We start from the raw sequence: 17,651 nt of genomic DNA, 5'->3' as shown, positions 1-17,651 counted from the left end.
CTCAGATTTAGACTAGGACCTGTTCAAGGTGGTACTAATTCATAAGAAAATCAATTCTCAAATCTAATCAAATTAAGTTCTATTCTTCACACAAGATGCAAATTACAGACAAGCAAGATGCATAACCTGAGGAATTGATTATCTAGATAGAACAGGAAACAAATAAAATAAAATAAATAACAGCAAATAAACACGGTAAAGTGTCCGCTGCATGCTACTTTAATATTTTATATAAAAATATTACCAAATGACACATTTGAGGGAGGCTTATTACAGACTTAATTGACAGTGAGTAGTGGGGGCCCCTGGGCAGAAACCATTACTGTATAAAATTTCATTTGGGATCAATAAAATATCTATCTATCTATCTATCTATCTATCTATCTATCTATCTATTGAGTGAGGTGTCTCTCTGGCTTTGCATACCTGGCACCTGCTGTGGAGTATTTATAGAGGCGGGTCATTGACAGTATAAAACCTCACTCACCCAGTTTTCAATTCACATTGTTACAGTCCAACAGACAGTGCACACCTGAGTTTTTTTTGTTTGTTTTTTTTTAAACGTAATTGACTCTTTTTTGCAAAATGCCTTTGGAGTTTGAGCTCTGTCCTGGTAGAATGATTGGGGGAGCCCAGCCATGCTTTGTGATTGCTGAAATTGGACAAAACCACCAAGGAGACATTGAGATTGCTAAGAAAATGATCAAGATGGCAAAGGTAAATATGCTCAAATGTGTGTGGTGCCACAAAGTATTCACCAACTACATTCATCTTTGGTTCCTGTTTCATCCGTGTTGGTGGCATTAACCATTTTATCTCAGGACTGTGGAGCTGACTGTGCCAAATTCCAGAAAAGTGAATTGGAGTGTAAATTTAACAAGCGTGCTCTGGAGCGCCCCTACAACTCCAAACACTCCTGGGGGAAAACCTATGGAGAGCACAAACGTTATCTGGAGTTCAGCCATGATCAGTACAGGGAACTAAAAAAGTATGCCCAAGAGATTGGCATTTTCCTCACTGCTTCAGGAATGGATGAGGTAAAGTGTCTGTTTATGTCTTACAGAAATGAATCAGTATCACTGTTTTCAGAGCATGTATGTTAATCTGTCCTCAGATGGCTACAGAGTTCCTTCATGAGTTAGGTGTCCCTTTCTTCAAAGTCGCCTCGTGTGATGCTAATAATTTTCTCTATTTAGAGAAAGCTGCTACAAAAGGTAAGTTTGAGTTTTTGTTGCAGATATGGTTGCAAAAGAAAATCTTACTGACAAAGATACAAATAACAAATACAAAAAGTAAAAATGTAACTGACGAAAAAAGAAGAGTGCACATCAGAGACAATGACTTTACCTGAGTGCTCCAAACTGCAATGTGCTATGAAGTCATACAGCACATGGGTGTGGCAGTGCTTATTCAAATAACATTTTCACAATGATAATTATTAACTGCATTATACAGACTCTATAACACCTGCAAAAAACCTTCTGTAACAAGGACAGATGCATAAGTAAATAAATAAAATAAAAACATCTGATTTTTGATCGATAATACACTTACCTATCTAGAACTCTTGAGTCAGCATATTATTTGGTTAAATGGGTTTAAATACTGCAAAGAGATAAGTAAACATCAGGGACAATGAAAATTACTACCTGGGTCATCCAGACTATAATATGTAACTGACATAAATAGGACTGACTGAGACACTGTGTTTGTTAGGCACACCTTAGTTTTGATTTTATTATTTATTATGTTTATATTATGAAAATATATGCTGTGTATTTACATTGTATTTTGGTACATAATTTATGCTCATTACAAGAGCATGTATTCACACATTGGGTAGGTACTGGACATACAAATAATAATTTCATTAAAATAGATATGAGATAGAAATAACAGTTGATTTAATGTAATTCCCCCATCAGGACGTCCCTTGGTAATCTCCAGTGGGATGCAGTCTATGGAAACAATGCGACGAGTTTATCAGACGGTGAAGAAGCACAACCAGAACTTCACGATCCTCCAGTGCACCTCTGCGTATCCTCTGGATCCCAAAGATGCCCATCTGAATGTGATCAAGGTAAAAGACATGTTAGTAATGGGAACACACGATGCATTGTGAGCAAGCTAGGTAGATGTTTTCCAATTCTATAATATATGTGATTATGTCTTTCTGGTGTAGTATTTTTGTAGTTATTAGGTCTATATGGTATTTTTCAAAGAAATAGCAATAATCACACATCCGTTACACATCTGTTGTATTCACAACAGAATCTCCACATAGTATTTACAATATTTTCTACCTGTGGCAACCTTAGATCCATTATTATTGCTGCTTAATTACTATTCCCCCTCTTGAAGGAATACCAAAAAGAATTCCCAGACATTCCCATTGGATACTCGGGACATGAACAGGGAATCTATATTTCAGTAGCTGCCGTGGCGATGGGGGCCAAATTAGTAGAGCGTCATGTGACTCTAGATAAAACCTGGAAAGGTAATGACCATGAGGCTTCACTGGACCCCTCTGAGCTAGCCGAGCTGGTCAGGGCCATTCGACTGGTCGAGATGGCTCTGGGATCTCCCACCAAGCTGATGCTTCCCTCTGAGAAGAACTGCCATGATAAGGTTGGTGCCATTCAAAATCTGCATCTATAAGGTTAAATTTAATCAGCACAACACTATCTTTTTAATTTCAGCTTGGGAAGTCCGTAATCGCCAAGATGGACATTGCCAAGGGCACAGTGCTGAGTCTTGACATGTTTGCAGTGAAAGTGGGCGAACCTAAAGGAATCGCTCCAGAGAAAATGCAGCTGCTTGTGGGCAAGAAGCTTAAAGTAGACGTGGCCTTTGATGATAGCATCCTGCCCAGCATGATCGAGGGCGATATCTAATATCTGAACATTCACAACATGAAGTACCCTACATAGAATCTAACATATACAGAGACCTCTCTTAAAGTTATTTTGTATTTAGGTTGTACAGGAAGAAACATGCATGTTTGACTTGTGAACCTCAAAGACTTTTAATTGAATATAATTAAAGTTATGAAAAAAAAAGAAAAGTGGATTCATGTTCACCCATGCTGAGTTTAACACTGCTTCTGTTTTTTTGTTTTTTGTTTTATTTATTAAGGAAATAATTAAATGCTTTTGCAGTCATTTTCATACATGCCAAACAAAAGACGTACAAGAGGCAAGAGTAATAACATAAATATACAAGAAAAGATGGAATAAAATTGTAGTTTTTCCATTAATTTCAATTGTTCTACAGCAGATTTTTGTTTCATAAATTTCAGAGAAAAGAATAACAAGTTATTTATGAAAAACATTAAAGTTTTTTCGACTCTTAAAGAATCTATTTTTGTGTAGAAAAAAAATCCTTAAAATGATTATGGAGTTAATAGCTTATTATTTTAGTTATTATAGCTTAGTTATTTTTAATAGATCCGTGGTTAATAGTTATGTTTTATTTTGTTATCTCCCGGAAATAGAAATTTGATCTGAAGCAGTCACATCCTGGTTCCGGGTTCTGACATTTCATTCAGAGCCATTATAGATCTATGTTCAGAGCCAAACCGGAGCCAAGTCGCAGCGTGCATTGACTTCAGGGTGTTGTCTTTTGTACTCGTGTCATTAAGGAAAATGCCTCTGAAGTTTGAGTTATGTCCGGGGAGAATGATTGGAGGTTCTCATCCGTGCTTTATTATTGCCGAAATAGGACAAAATCACCAAGGAGATATTGAAATAGCCAAGGAGATGATCAAAATGGCAAAGGTAACTTGCATTTAAATCGGCGAAACGATTTGTGTACAACAAAAACTAAAGTTCCAAGTGTTTTGTCCTTCTGAACTATTTTTACTATTATAGGCTGTGCATGGAACATAGACTTTGAGGTTGAGGGGAAAAAACTATACAAAAAGTAAATTTTTATTTTTTCCAAACGCAATAAGCTATATAGTCATAAATTGTAGTATTGCTGGCAAAGTGGTTTAGTCTAAGATAATGTGTAATGACTTCATCTGACCGCTACGACACGATGGCGTTGCATCACAGTCTCATTATTGATCTCTCTTTCAAAATTGTGGCTCATTTCTGGATTGCACAGGATTGCGGAGCTGATTGTGCCAAATTTCAGAAGAGTGAACTGGAGTACAAGTTCAACAAGAAAGCTCTGGAGAGGCCTTACACCTCCAAACATTCATGGGGAAAAACTTATGGAGAGCACAAACGCCATCTAGAGTTCAATCATGAGCAATACAGGGAATTGCAGAAATACGCCGAGGAGGTGGGGATCTACTTCACTGCGTCAGGAATGGACGAGGTGAGGAAAGACTTAATATTTAACGTTATATTACAAAGAGCTGACTACAGGTTATTATTATTATTATCATTATTATTTTTATTTTATTATTTATTTATTTTTTTTAACAAATTGTTACTTTTGTTTTGTAGATGGCTGTAGAGTTTCTTCATGATCTTAATGTGCCTTTCTTCAAAGTGGGGTCTGGGGATACAAACAACTTTCCTTATCTAGAGAAAACTGCACAAAAGGGTGAGAGAACCAGTTCTTGATTACTATGACTTTTTCCATATTCCTTCTCCATATTTTTTCTCAGGGGAAAAAAAAGTTTGAAAGCTTGTTAGGGGCTGATCATAATAAATGGTAATTAATAACCACATAATCAGTAATTGAATAGAAAATTCCATTGCAAATTTGTGGAAAAACAAATTAAACAGTTTTTAATGCATTACATATTAAATCAGCGGATCTTATTCTTTAGTATTACATCCTGGTATTAAAAATTAAGTGATGCTACTTTGTAATGCTTTGGGCTGGTTATGTCAGGACGTCCCATGGTGGTGTCTAGTGGGATGCAGTCCATGGAGACGATGCGGCGCGTGTATCAGACAGTGAAGAAACACAATCAGAACTTTGCCATTCTGCAGTGCACCAGTGCCTATCCTCTCGAAGCAGAGGATGTCAACCTCAGAGTCATTTCTGTAAGACATCATGTGTATTTTGTCCTTAGCTAAAATAGGATAAATAGAGCAAAACTATTTAAGTACTTTCATTTTGTTATTTGCAGGAATACCAGAAAGAGTTTCCAGATATACCTATTGGTTACTCTGGTCATGAGTCTGGCATCAGTATTTCAGTGGCAGCTGTCGCTTTGGGGGCAAAGATTGTGGAGCGACATGTCACTTTGGACAAGACGTGGAAGGGCAGTGACCATGAAGCGTCTCTGGTGCCCTCTGAGTTAGCGGAGCTCGTCCGTTCAATTCGTTTGGTGGAGAGAGCGCTGGGCACTGGCATCAAGCAGATGTTAGCCTGTGAGAAGCCATGTCATGACAAGGTTTGGTGCCTAGTCTCAAATCTTTACAAAACCCTGAAAGAAAACCTGTGTTCTTAGATGTTTCCCTATCCACCTTGTGTTATACAGCTTGGAAAATCAGTCGTGGCTAAAGTGAAGATTCCCAAAGGCACTGTCCTGAGTCTGGACATGTTGACCGTGAAGGTGGCTGAGCCGATGGGTGTTGCTGCAGAGGACATTTTCCAGCTGGTCGGGAAGTCCGTGTCCGAGGACGTGGATGAGGACGAGAGTGTTACACCTGAAGTTGTAGACAGTTATGGCAAGAGAGTTAAATCCTGAAGGCAATAATAACATTTGAAATGACTTTCAAAGTAAAGAATGACCCTTTTTATTTAAGGTTTCTAAAACAAGACCTGTCTTATTTTCCTCAATAATTTGAGGGAGGTGCCAACAATTTGATCAGATTTGATAAAACTGACTTTTTACTTGATTTAAAAATAAAATTGTTCTGAAAAAATAATATGGTTCCAATCTTGGATTCTTTGTGGTTAATCTGTGTAATGACAAATCAGTTATATTTCTCAGTAATAGAAGAGTATGACCATTACTTCTTATTTTCCTACTTCATGATATCAGTGCTGAGCCAGGGTTGCGTCAGAAGCTGCAGTTACATGTATTTAACATTATGCTCTCTCAAATTCATAGAATTTGGAACTTGAAGTTGCTATGTTAGAATGGGGGCCTTAAATATACAAATTAACAAAGGCAAGGCAAGTTTATATAGCACAATTCGTACACAAAGTAATTCAAAGTGCTTTCCAGAATAAGAAATACATTAAAATCATAATAAAAACAAATCAAAACATAAATAATCATGAAGATAAAAATTTAAAAAAGAGACATGAATTGGAGAGAAGAGTGCGGAATGATAACCTTTTAGTTATATGCACAGTTAAACAGAAATGTTTTGAGCCTGGATTTAAACAGTGTCACAGAAGAGGCCTGTCTCACATGTTCAGGAAGACTGTTCCAGGTTTTAGCTGCATGAACCTGAAACGCTGACTCCCCTTGTTTAGTTCTGACTCTGGGCACCAACAGGAGGCCGGTCCCTGAGGTCCTCAGAGTGTGAGATGGTTCATATGACACTAACATGTCACAGATGTACTTTGGTGCTCGGCCGTGGAGAGACTTGTACACAAGCAGAGCTGCTTTAAAGTCTATTCTCTGAGCCACAGGAAGCCAGTGCAGAGACCTGAGCACAGGACTTATGTGCTCGTACTTCCTAGTTCGAGTAAGGACCCGAGCTGCAGCATTCTGGATGTTCTGCAGCTGTCTCACAGCTCGTTTGGAGAGACCAGTGAGCAGACCATCAACAAAGAATCACTTTAAACAAGTCTAGGTAATAGAGCCTTGGGTTTCAGATGACAGCATAGCATTCTATAGGCCTATAATATTTAATACAGTTGTTCGGCAGATCAAATTAATTTTGTTATAATGTAGAGTTTTGTTCTGATACATTACAATACATTTTTTGAATTCTAGAGAGTAATCGATAATGGAAATTATCAGGTGTGTTTGTTTACTTTTTGCATATTTCATGGCAAAGTACAATGTAATCAGCAGGCTGGCTCTTCTCACATCACTATATTATAGAATCCAAAAACTATCGTTTTTGCATCGTTATTATAGATGCAAATTTACTTATAACTGTCTAATATTAGACTCATTATATTGATCTCACAGATTAGGACGCTTGGCCAAGCAAGCTACCACAATAAACTCAGCAACAGATTTAGTATGTAAGCTCCTTATCCAAGCTTCACAGAAGATCATTTCAGTCACTTCTTGCTGCCTACCTTTGAAATAATTTATAATGTTTCATGTTTCTCATACCTTTAAACCCGATAACACAATTTACCAGTTTAATATTGTTAAGCTTTGATTAATTTAACATAATTTAACTTTTTACCACAAATATATTGTATTTTACAAAACACAATCAAACTTTTAGTATAATAGTTACCATCTTTTTATTATTATTATTATTATTATTATTACTATTATTATTATTTAACATTTTCAGACGTAAGGGATTTTACAAAAAATATCTATTTAGAGTAGAGTCATGTAGGAGATGTACTTCCCAGTGGGCAGTTCAGGTGAGCTTACTGTTACGTAACATCTCAGGCTTTTTTTAGTGCTTAATATAGAAACCAAAAGACACACTTGGATCAAGGGCCTTTTCTCACATTAATAAATAGATGGCTAAATACTTTATTTATCCCAACATATATATTTTTGGCAGCAACAATGATACATAATAATAATAAAGCCTTAATTAAATTTATAGAGATGCGCTGTATAGCTGTATGGCGTGCGGAACAAATGACTTCCAGAGTGTGTCTGCGGAACAGGACTGGAACAGGAACAACCTATCCCCAAAGGTGCTCTCCTGTCCGGTGATGGTGCTGTGCAGAGGGTGATGGGGGTTATCGAGGATGGACATAAAAAAAGCAGTTTTTGACAGCAGAACCAAAACATTTACACTATCTATTATTAATGATGCATGTTACAACTACAAAATGTTTCCAATGAAAGAAGTACCTGCTTCCTGGCTTTACAGTTTATGGGAAAACTATTTCATAGAAAACAATCTAAAATTTCAACATTTTACAGCTCAGACCCACAGGTATTTAAATCAAATTGTTCTTAAATATTCTAGGAATGTCAAAAGCAGTATAAACAGACAATGACCTAAAATAAATAAATATATCTATAGCATTGGGGCAGTAATATGGTCCCGCTCAGTCACACAGGTCAGATAGTTTGCACAGTTAGCTAATGGAGCTTAGTTCTCACGTGTAAACCCTAACCTGGATTCAACCATTCACATGCTCCCAGGCAAAGCCATCCTCAGTGCAACCTTAAGACTTCAAATTAAATTTAAATTAATTCTGGATAAATATTATATCGTGTCTCAGCTGATATAATTAGATTTTTTTATTACATAAGTGAGCAGTTTTCAGCAGCACTTTATGATCTACTGAAGCCTCCCTTGAGAAGCTGTGAGGGTTAACTATACATAGGTCTGTTTACTGCCAGGTGATGGTGGATGTTTATCTGGAATAAATGGACAGCGTTAGATAAATTGACTAATCTGAGCCCTCAGACGATGCTATGGAGACAAGAGTAAATGACAAGGGGGAGTGGTCATGAAGTAGGAGGAGTCATCAGTCCTGGCTCCTGACCTGGCGTATGAGATCTCCATTTGGGCTCTGCATCCGAAATCTTAAGGGATTTACCTGTAGAGGTGGACTCTTACCAGGACAATATTTCATTTACATTCAAAATTCTGGATTTGGATCTGCATGGAGACAGATAACAGCCAATGGGATATTTTCTTGTGAGGTACAAAATATGCTACAATTGTGTAGTAGTTTGGACCAACAAAATTAGTCTTGTATCTAATATAATTAGTCTTGTATGCATATAATGTAATGTTGTGTTGTGATTCTAAACAATGTTCTGATGCAATGGTGAACAAACTCAGGAGATATTTAGGTGTTATGTCTTTTTTTTTTTTTTTTTGCTTTTCTCCTGCCTTTCACCAATGAACCAATCTGTTTAACAACAGGTTTGTTCTTTTGATGAAGAGAGATAAGAGCAAAGATTTGTGTCTTTATTTGGTAATGATTTGTTAGGTTTAAGTCCACTTTTGACTTTGTGCTGTGGCATCAGTGAACAGGGACTCAGGATAATCTAAGTATATCTTCTCAGGGATTAAATAGCATCCTAATGAGCTTTGTCCAATGTCAGAGCTCCTTTTGAGACACTGTTCTCAGCACAATGTCAAGAAGGCCATTCTATCAAAACCCTGTTAATACCACTGCTAATTTAAAGATGTAACTTCTCTGGTAGTGGATGTGCCATCTGCTTATTTTCAAGGTGATGCTATGCTATTTGCCTGGAAAGTTCCACAGTATTGTATTAAACCTATCTATCTCCATGGAGACAAAACAGGTATGTAGAGAAGTGACCAAGCTCACTGTAAAAAATCATGTTTTGAAGGTATTTTTGAGCAATAATACACTGGTGATTGAATAAATGCAAAATAAAACTATTTAATGTGATATTGTGGAACATTCAGGGCTACACAATAACAGTTCCATGATACAAGCAAGTGGAGAACCCTCCACTTAAGACTTTGTTTATATATATGTTGTTACATCCATTATTTTAATAATCATGATACCACTTTGTGTGCTGCAGGAAATAATATGAGGAAGCCTTTGAATGGGTAGGACAAAGAAGTCAGTGTTTCCACTGTGTTTAGACCACGGAGCAGCATGCAGACAAATCGGTGAACCGCTGCGTCCTGTCAAGCCCCCACCTTCATAGTTGACCCTGGGCTGTTTACACTAAACAACATGGAGTTCATAGTGCCCCAACACGGTCAGGATGTGTGTCCCTCTGCCCCCCTCTTGGACAACCCCAGTGGCTCCCGGCTGCACTACAATGGAGTCAGGAGGAAGCTGCGGCCTGGGAGGATCTTTGGTTTCATCCTGAGTCTGGCGGTGGTCTGTACAGTCTGTTCATGGAGTGCCTTGTCTCTGACCACCAGGGCTGGAGTGGCACTTCACTCAGAGGTGTTTGGTTCAGAGGCAGCTGTGCCACGGAGGACTCTTATGCAGCACCCAAATGTCACAGAGGACACGCCAGAGGCCATGAAGTCATCATCAGACATTGAGATGAACCACGGGGACTACCCAACAGACTACTTTACTGTGGAGGAGAGGCGCCAGGGCTTTGTGGCGCTTCATATGTTTGGCATGTTGTACATGTTCATAGCCTTAGCAATAGTCTGCGATGAGTTCTTTGTCCCAGCGCTCACTGTTATCACTGAGAAGTTGGAGATCTCAGATGATGTGGCAGGAGCCACCTTCATGGCAGCAGGAGGGTCAGCTCCAGAGCTCTTCACTTCAGTCATAGGAGTATTTGTATCACACAGTAATGTAGGCATTGGTACCATAGTGGGCTCTGCTGTCTTCAACATTCTCTTTGTGATCGGCATGTGTGCCCTTTTCTCCAAAGAGGTGCTGAACCTCACCTGGTGGCCTCTGTTCAGAGATGTCTCATTCTACATTGTTGGGCTCCTCATGCTCATCTATTTCTTTTTGGACAATCAAATCACGGTGGGAGAGAGTGTGAGCCTGCTGCTGTGCTACACCAGCTACGTGACATTCATGAAGTACAATGCCAAAGTAGAATTATTCATCAAGACGACAATAGGCAGCAACCAGGTGGACGAACTGGAGAGTGCACCCAAGGTGAGCTACAGTCTTATACCCATCTCATCTCTCATTAACCCCTTTCGATTTCATTATGTTTCACAGGGTGTCATCAGTTATAAATTTTTATTCTAAATGTATTGAATGCATTTTCACAACACAAGCACAGACGGGGTGAATCCCTCTCTTCACTGATATCCTGTGGCTTTTGTCCAAAAAGCAGAGGCAGACCTCTATGCTGACTAACAGGCCTAATCCGCTGCTCCTTATATAAAAACAAGGTCCAGACCAGAATACACTCAAGCTCTTATTACAGTGTGACGTAATGGGATGGGAAATGCACCCAATACAACTTGATTTAATAGGCAATATAACAAATATTCATACAAATCTGTAATAATAAACTACCCCTTTGTTTCTCCAGTTGTTAGGGTATTGTCAGGGGTTGACCTCTATTATACAAGCACCAATTTTCACTTAATTCAAGTGTCTGCGAAATGTATCGTTTTGAAATTTACTCTGATTACTGCCCAGAATAAACAGTTGAGTGCACCTGTTTGAAGAGTCAAGGGCTCTGCTCCTTAGTCCTTTTTGTTTGAGTGGCAGGTCTAGTTTTTAAATGGTGTCTCTGATTGTGTACCTCTTGTTTGAATGTGCAGTTGGAGTCTGATCTGTTGCTCTCTGATGTTGTAATCTCATACAACACACAGGTGATAATTAAATGTTAACTATAGTATTTAACAATATATAAGCAGTTTGTCCATAGCATAGATTCAGTAACCTCCCCAAGTCTTCAGGGGCGTATACAGTACATTCAAATACCATTGGTGAAACATACACAGTTTATATTTTTACTATGATCAGTATGAAAGTGCAAGCATATTCTTGATATTAATTTATCTCAAAATTAATTCTGAACTTGAAAAGGCTTGAAAGACTTTATGTGCATCTGAGATTTCTTGACATGTTCCACAGATTCGAACAATGTAAAATCCTCCCTGAGCTCACAGTTTTTATTGTCAGGTATATGTCACCTTAGATCAAACTTTCTCTTTCTCTCCTGTGGCTGTACACCATAGGTCCATCTGCCTTGGCCTCATGTCGGTGGCTGCTCAATAATCCTCAGGTTAATGCCCTCCAATCTCATTAGAGCAGTTAATAATAGTCCAACACTCACTGGGGAGCAGAAATCAGCACATATCACACAAGAGAAAATTTTCCTTGCATTTCCACCAATTACACTATTATCGCTGGCCTGAGTTAGGGTTTTATTCCAGCTGTCAACTGTGTGTCCATAGAGGATGTAGATCAGCAGATGCTTTTGCTGAATTCACTAAAGACTTCAATCCTTTCTGATCCCCCTAATCAACTGCTTACTGCAATGACGACAACAAGCACAGTCAAACATATTGTCAGAGCTCCAGTCTAACTCGCTTGACAACCAGGCACATTTAAAAAACAGTTTTTGAACAATTTGAGACGATCATGTATAGAGACTAAACTATCATGATTTGTGCTTCAGAATTAGTGTGTCTTGTCCTTGATGTATTTGTTTAAACTTAAACTTATTTAAAATTTGCTGTGTAAGAGCAACCTCAAGTTTTAGAATAAATACATGACATCAGTGTGATTCTGCTGGGGAGGCAGCTTCTAGGACAGAAGAGAGTGAATTAAGAGCTCTGCAGTGACCTATGAAAGGTGCCGAGCTTTCACACGCAGGTTCAGAAAAGACCACTCTAAAAGTGTCAGCCAATTAATCCTGCCTAAACCCGCCTGTCACACGACTGAACGGACTGAACACAAAGAGAAACTACTGACCTTAGCCCCCCTCTACCCAGAGCTTAGGCTCAGCTATAAGGGACTGTGGACTGAAGGTGCTGGATGTCAATCTAATATATAAAATATCTTCCATATCACAACCCCGATTAGCTAAAACAATTACAACATTATTCATACTAAATCATATTTTGAGAACAATTTGCACTTTAAATCACTGACTGATAACATAACAGAATGAATTAAACATAATTAATGCCAATGATGCCCCATAATCTCTAACCTCTCTGACCACTACACACAAACATGCTTTCACAGGAGGTTTGAGCAAGATTCAAACCATCAACCTCCTGGTTAAAGGGTGACTGCTCAGCCACTAGAGCAGCAGCTTGTTAGACTGGCACTGGAACTTGTAAGCATATAGATTGACTGACAAAATGTAAAAGGACCTGATCTGTGATTTTTTGTATTACATTTCTGACCGTTTTACTGAGTGGACGCACATCTAAACATGGTTGTGACTGTGATGTGTAGCATAATATATTGTGTACTGTACCTTCTTATGAAATGCTGATAACTGCATTACATTGACCTGTGCACTTGAATTCTGTTTGTCGTATCTGCGTGTAACAATGTTGAATTGCTTTCTGCAAACATTTCTTTGAAATGTTTCTGAATCCTGAGACCCGTCTTCCTCCTTCCGCTGATTCACTCTTGGCAAACAGGCCCTGCACAGAGTGTGTTTGTCTGTGCTGTATATGTCTCTGAACAGTGTTTATGTGGGTCCCCTCCCCTCTCCAAAGGACTTTAGTAGTGACACTCATGTTTCTGTGCAAACTAGACCTTGTGCTAGTTTTTATCTATATTTCAAATATAGAGCATTTACTTTGTCTCTTAGTATAGAATTGAATAAACATGTATCCATTTGTTTATTTGACAATATAGATTAAATCACATCCCAATGTACTTTCAATTTCTGCAGTGCACTAACCATACCCATTATGTCTGATGACAGTTGTTAATCTTTACACCACAATGCACAACATACGTAACAAATGTTTTGGAGGGATTTTGAAGTGTGGACTTTATATTTGTTTTGTTTCTAAAGGTCCCTCCACCAATTGAAAATGAAAACAAGCTCATGGTAAGTAGTACCAGTATATTTACTTTAGTTAGTTTTAGTGAAAATTTTAGTTAGTTTTGTGAAATTGTTGCATAAAATATTACTAGTGAATTAAATACCACATTTCCATTGAACAGGCTAAACCCAGACTGCAAAGAGAAGGAAGCTGTGCCTCTCTACACAACAGTCTGATGAGGAACAGCATCTTCCAGCTCATGATTCACACCTTGGATCCTCTTAGTGGTGATGGTACAAATGAGCATTCAAGCTTTCAACATCTTTTTACGAATCTGACATTTGAACTTCTTTGTTTCAGGACAATTCAAAGAAAAAGCATCAATCCTTCACAAAATGGCCAAGCACCAGTGTAAAGAGGAAACAATAAATGCCAATGGTGTAGGTGAGCAGAGGAAAGGTGTGTAACAAAGACTAGCCACCAGCCAAAACTGTTTACTTTGAACAGTTCACAGATAATTTAATTAAATGTTATGTTATGTCTTTTTTTCTATCAGCTGATAAAAACATACCCAATAACACCAACGTGGCAGTTGAAGTCACACCACCAATGAATGGTGTTGCTGGTGGTAATGAGGTACTAGTTACCATATTATCTCTATACTGTACGTTAACACTGTTCTGCAGATTTATTTTGGATGTGATTCTATCTTAGGGCCCAGAGGAAGAGGAGGAGGATGAAGATCAGCCTCTGAGCCTGGCTTGGCCGGACACTGCCAGGAAACGCATCACCTACCTCATTGTTCTGCCCATTGTCCTTCCTCTTTGGATCACGCTGCCTGATGTTAGGAGAGAGGTGAGCCCACTTAACCTGTAGATAAATCATCAAACAATTATCATTTCAGAATGACAATAAAGCAGGCTTGACAATGTGACTTCCTGCCCCATAATGTTACATGTTGAGACTGCAACATGCAACTTTTATTATGAATTCAGAGCTGCAGATAGATGTATACTGAAATCCTAATGGTCAATATGAACAAAAATGCTCTGTTTGCTGTAATTTTTCATTGTTTCATTTACAGACTATATACTCTATGTTCTAAATTTGCATACTTTCAGAACAACAATTGTGATATTATAAATTTTTTAATATATTGCTCACTCCTAATGAAGACATCAATCCATTGCAGTACCATCAAAGCATATTTTCTCATACACCTTACACAAACTATAATGAGTAAGAACACTGGCCATTTACCAGCACATGCTTCTATGTAATACCTGTCCCCATTAAAAGGCTCAGAGAAAGTGCTTGTGTTTATAATGATTACCCATTTTATTAAAAAAATTGCCTTTTTTGGAATTACTGACCTTTCCCATAGTAAATATGGTATGTTTTTTTTTCAGACTTCAACAAGGTTTTTTCCAGTCACTTTTCTTGGTGCTATCTGCTGGATTGCATTCTTCTCATACCTGATGGTGTGGTGGGCTCATCAGGTACATTGCATATGTTTCTTATGTAACTGCGAGCCCCACATTACCCTGTGGTAGAGAGCGACTGTCAGGGAGCTGGATGTGTGACTGTGGCAGCTAATGCCAGTTAATCTGTCCTGATCCCCAGCCAGGGGACTATTTTAACTGCACAAGGCCATCCTGCAGCTTGTACTGTGAGGTACAAGGTGACTAAAGAGTCCTCAGGACACTTCATTCAAATAGATGCAGTGGGAATACAAATATTGATTCTTTACCATGAATATAGCTAAAACTCTACAGTAAAACAAAACAGCAACAAAAATTAGATAACTTGCTCCACAAATACAGAATATGTTTGATTGTCTTTGGGCCACTTTTCCTTGTCTGTGTATGAATAAGGTGTGTATGGACGTAGGACGTTAGGTTTGCAGAGGTGACTCCATCAACTGTAGCCACAGACCAGCTGTAGCTTATCTCGTTGAGTGAAACATGAACAAATAATGTAAATTAATAATATTAAATATTATTGAAGGTGTTTTTTGATGTGGGGATATTCTTTAGGTTGGAGAAACCTTCTGGATTACAGAGGAGATCATGGGACTGACCATCTTAGCAGCTGGCACCTCTATCCCTGATTTGATCACTAGTGTGATTGTGGCGCGAAAAGGCCTGGGGGACATGGCCGTCTCCAGCTCTGTTGGCTCCAACATCTTTGACATCACAGTGGGGTGAGTGCAACAAATAACTTGTCCACAAACACACACTGGTCCATGAAGTTACGTCTAAAACCATTTAACTTTCTTCTCTTCCTTCATAAAGCCTGCCCTTCCCATGGCTCTTGTACAACATCATAAATGACTTCAAGCCAGTGGAGGTGAGCAGCAATGGACTGTTTTGTGCCATCGTGCTGCTCTTCCTCATGCTGCTCTTCGTCATTATCTCCATCGCAGCATGCAAGTGGAGAATGAGCAAGTTCCTGGGTTTCCTCATGTTTCTGTTGTACTTTGTGTTCCTGGTCGTCAGTGTGTTGCTGGAGGACAGAATTATCACATGCCCTGTGACAGTTTGAGAGGACAGCCCATGGAAGGACGGAAGACAAAAGACACTTGAATATATTCTCACACCACAAAGGTGGAAAAACAAGTCCGCACAAAAACTGTATGAATCTCATCAATAGAAAACCACAACATTAACATGAAGCTGATTTAAAATGAAACGCTACCATCAAAATTTGTGGCAGAAAAGAATGCCGTCTGTTTGGGACCTGGGACTAAACAAAGCAACAGACGATTTTGTGGCTTTGTGCTGAAAGGTCTGTTCAAGAAGGATATTAATTAAAAGGCCATGCTTCAAGACTTGTGTGTAGCATTACGTAGACTGGGCATTATTAACTGTATCAGTGACAATACAATTTAGATGCTCTCACACCCAATATTATATTATGTGGTTTAATGACAGTGAAGTTAGATATGGCCAAATTACAGAATTTAAGACCATACTTTGTTAAATCCAGATTTGGAAGAATCAGCATTTTTTTGTTGACCAAATGATAATGAAATAATGTCACATAAAGAAGCCAAACAAAATGTATGTTATGAAATGAAGCATTTCTTCTACTCTTGTATCCCAAACATGGATCTGTCTTAGACCTCATGAGGTGATGGTACACACTTTACTGCTTGGTTGGCCTTCTACATGCACTAAATAGAGATTACAGGTACTTCTGCATTAAGCTCAGGAACAAATTACAGCTGATGCTAAATTAATTATTTAAATTTATTGTACTGGAATTTTCTTCTTTTTTTGGCAATTATATGAAAATTTGGGGTGTATTTAGGGTCCGTGGGTTTATTATTGAATGTGAATGATTTGTTAACAGACTGTTGTTAGAGCAGACACTGGTCTTGGATTCGTCCTCTCACTCCTCGTGGCTACAAGCCTTTCATGAACCTCTAACAATCATCATCCAATAAAATCAGAAGGGTGGAAAAAATGAAAAGTCAGCATATGTGTTTATTTCATAATTCTAGAGTATGGACACTCTTTTGAAAATGAATTCCTCTGTGGATGATCAAAACTTGTAAAAAACATATGATAGATTTAAGAACATTATTTCAGGAGAAATGTCAGACTGAGACAACAAATGCTAAAATGGCATAGGGTCAATACATGTGGAGAAACAAGTTTGTATGTTTGGCATTTTCTGTAATTATGTGCTACTTGAATTATGTCTTACAGTGTAAAATACATCCAAATACAAATTTTCTGTCAACAGTACAATAAACAAAAATCAAATACCTCCAGAATTCATGTTCTAAAGACTGAATTATCACCTCAAATTCATTTAATGAAAAAAAGTTAAATCCTGCACATCAAGGCTGGTACCATCTGACCTTCACATCACCAGTCCCTCTGGTCCTTCTCCATCCACCCACCTTCTAACCCTTACTCTCCCACTCCCCATATCCACACTCTAAACTCTCTGTTCAATAACAGCTTGTGGTCAGTCACATCATCTTCCAACTCGGTCTTGTTTCATTGTTTTTAAATCTGTTTATACTCTGTACCATGTCTGGGTGTTTTGAAAAGCACTGATAAATAAAGTGTATTATTATTATTATGCATTTGTTCTTGAGTGTTACCCCAGACAATATATAAAATATATGATAATATAGATACAGTGATTGTAGGCTGAGGCTGCACTGTCATTTGTCAGTGA

The 17,651-nt window shown here is 38.3% G+C and overlaps 3 protein-coding genes across 3 annotated transcripts; all 3 read left to right on the top strand.

Annotated features, from left to right (window-relative positions):
* Positions 1-518: 518 nt before the first annotated feature.
* On the top strand, positions 519-3,064 carry LOC110166235 (sialic acid synthase-like). Its single transcript, XM_020931464.2, has 6 exons — positions 519-717; positions 822-1,037; positions 1,115-1,214; positions 1,926-2,080; positions 2,362-2,628; positions 2,700-3,064. The coding sequence occupies exons 1-6, from the start codon at positions 586-588 to the stop codon at positions 2,892-2,894; spliced, it is 1,065 nt and encodes a 354-aa protein (XP_020787123.1). The 5' UTR covers positions 519-585; the 3' UTR covers positions 2,895-3,064.
* Positions 3,065-3,513: 449 nt separating this feature from the next.
* Positions 3,514-5,834, top strand: LOC110166192 (sialic acid synthase-like). The gene is made up of 6 exons (XM_020931410.2): positions 3,514-3,776; positions 4,108-4,323; positions 4,455-4,554; positions 4,849-5,003; positions 5,090-5,356; positions 5,444-5,834. The coding sequence occupies exons 1-6, from the start codon at positions 3,645-3,647 to the stop codon at positions 5,651-5,653; spliced, it is 1,080 nt and encodes a 359-aa protein (XP_020787069.2). The 5' UTR covers positions 3,514-3,644; the 3' UTR covers positions 5,654-5,834.
* A 3,907-nt stretch (positions 5,835-9,741) lies between these two features.
* Positions 9,742-17,429, top strand: slc24a2 (solute carrier family 24 member 2). The gene is made up of 9 exons (XM_020931309.2): positions 9,742-10,641; positions 13,487-13,522; positions 13,639-13,750; positions 13,818-13,901; positions 14,014-14,093; positions 14,172-14,312; positions 14,867-14,956; positions 15,494-15,660; positions 15,752-17,429. The coding sequence occupies exons 1-9, from the start codon at positions 9,742-9,744 to the stop codon at positions 15,999-16,001; spliced, it is 1,860 nt and encodes a 619-aa protein (XP_020786968.1). The 3' UTR covers positions 16,002-17,429.
* Positions 17,430-17,651: the final 222 nt, after the last annotated feature.

This window comes from Boleophthalmus pectinirostris, unplaced genomic scaffold (genome assembly GCF_026225935.1).
Source record: "Boleophthalmus pectinirostris isolate CB_2022bp ecotype Guang Dong unplaced genomic scaffold, ASM2622593v1 HiC_scaffold_22, whole genome shotgun sequence".
Lineage (NCBI taxonomy): Eukaryota > Metazoa > Chordata > Actinopteri > Gobiiformes > Gobiidae > Boleophthalmus > Boleophthalmus pectinirostris.
The sequence above is the reverse complement of the archived record's forward strand: the minus strand, read 5'-3'. Positions and strand labels throughout refer to the sequence as shown.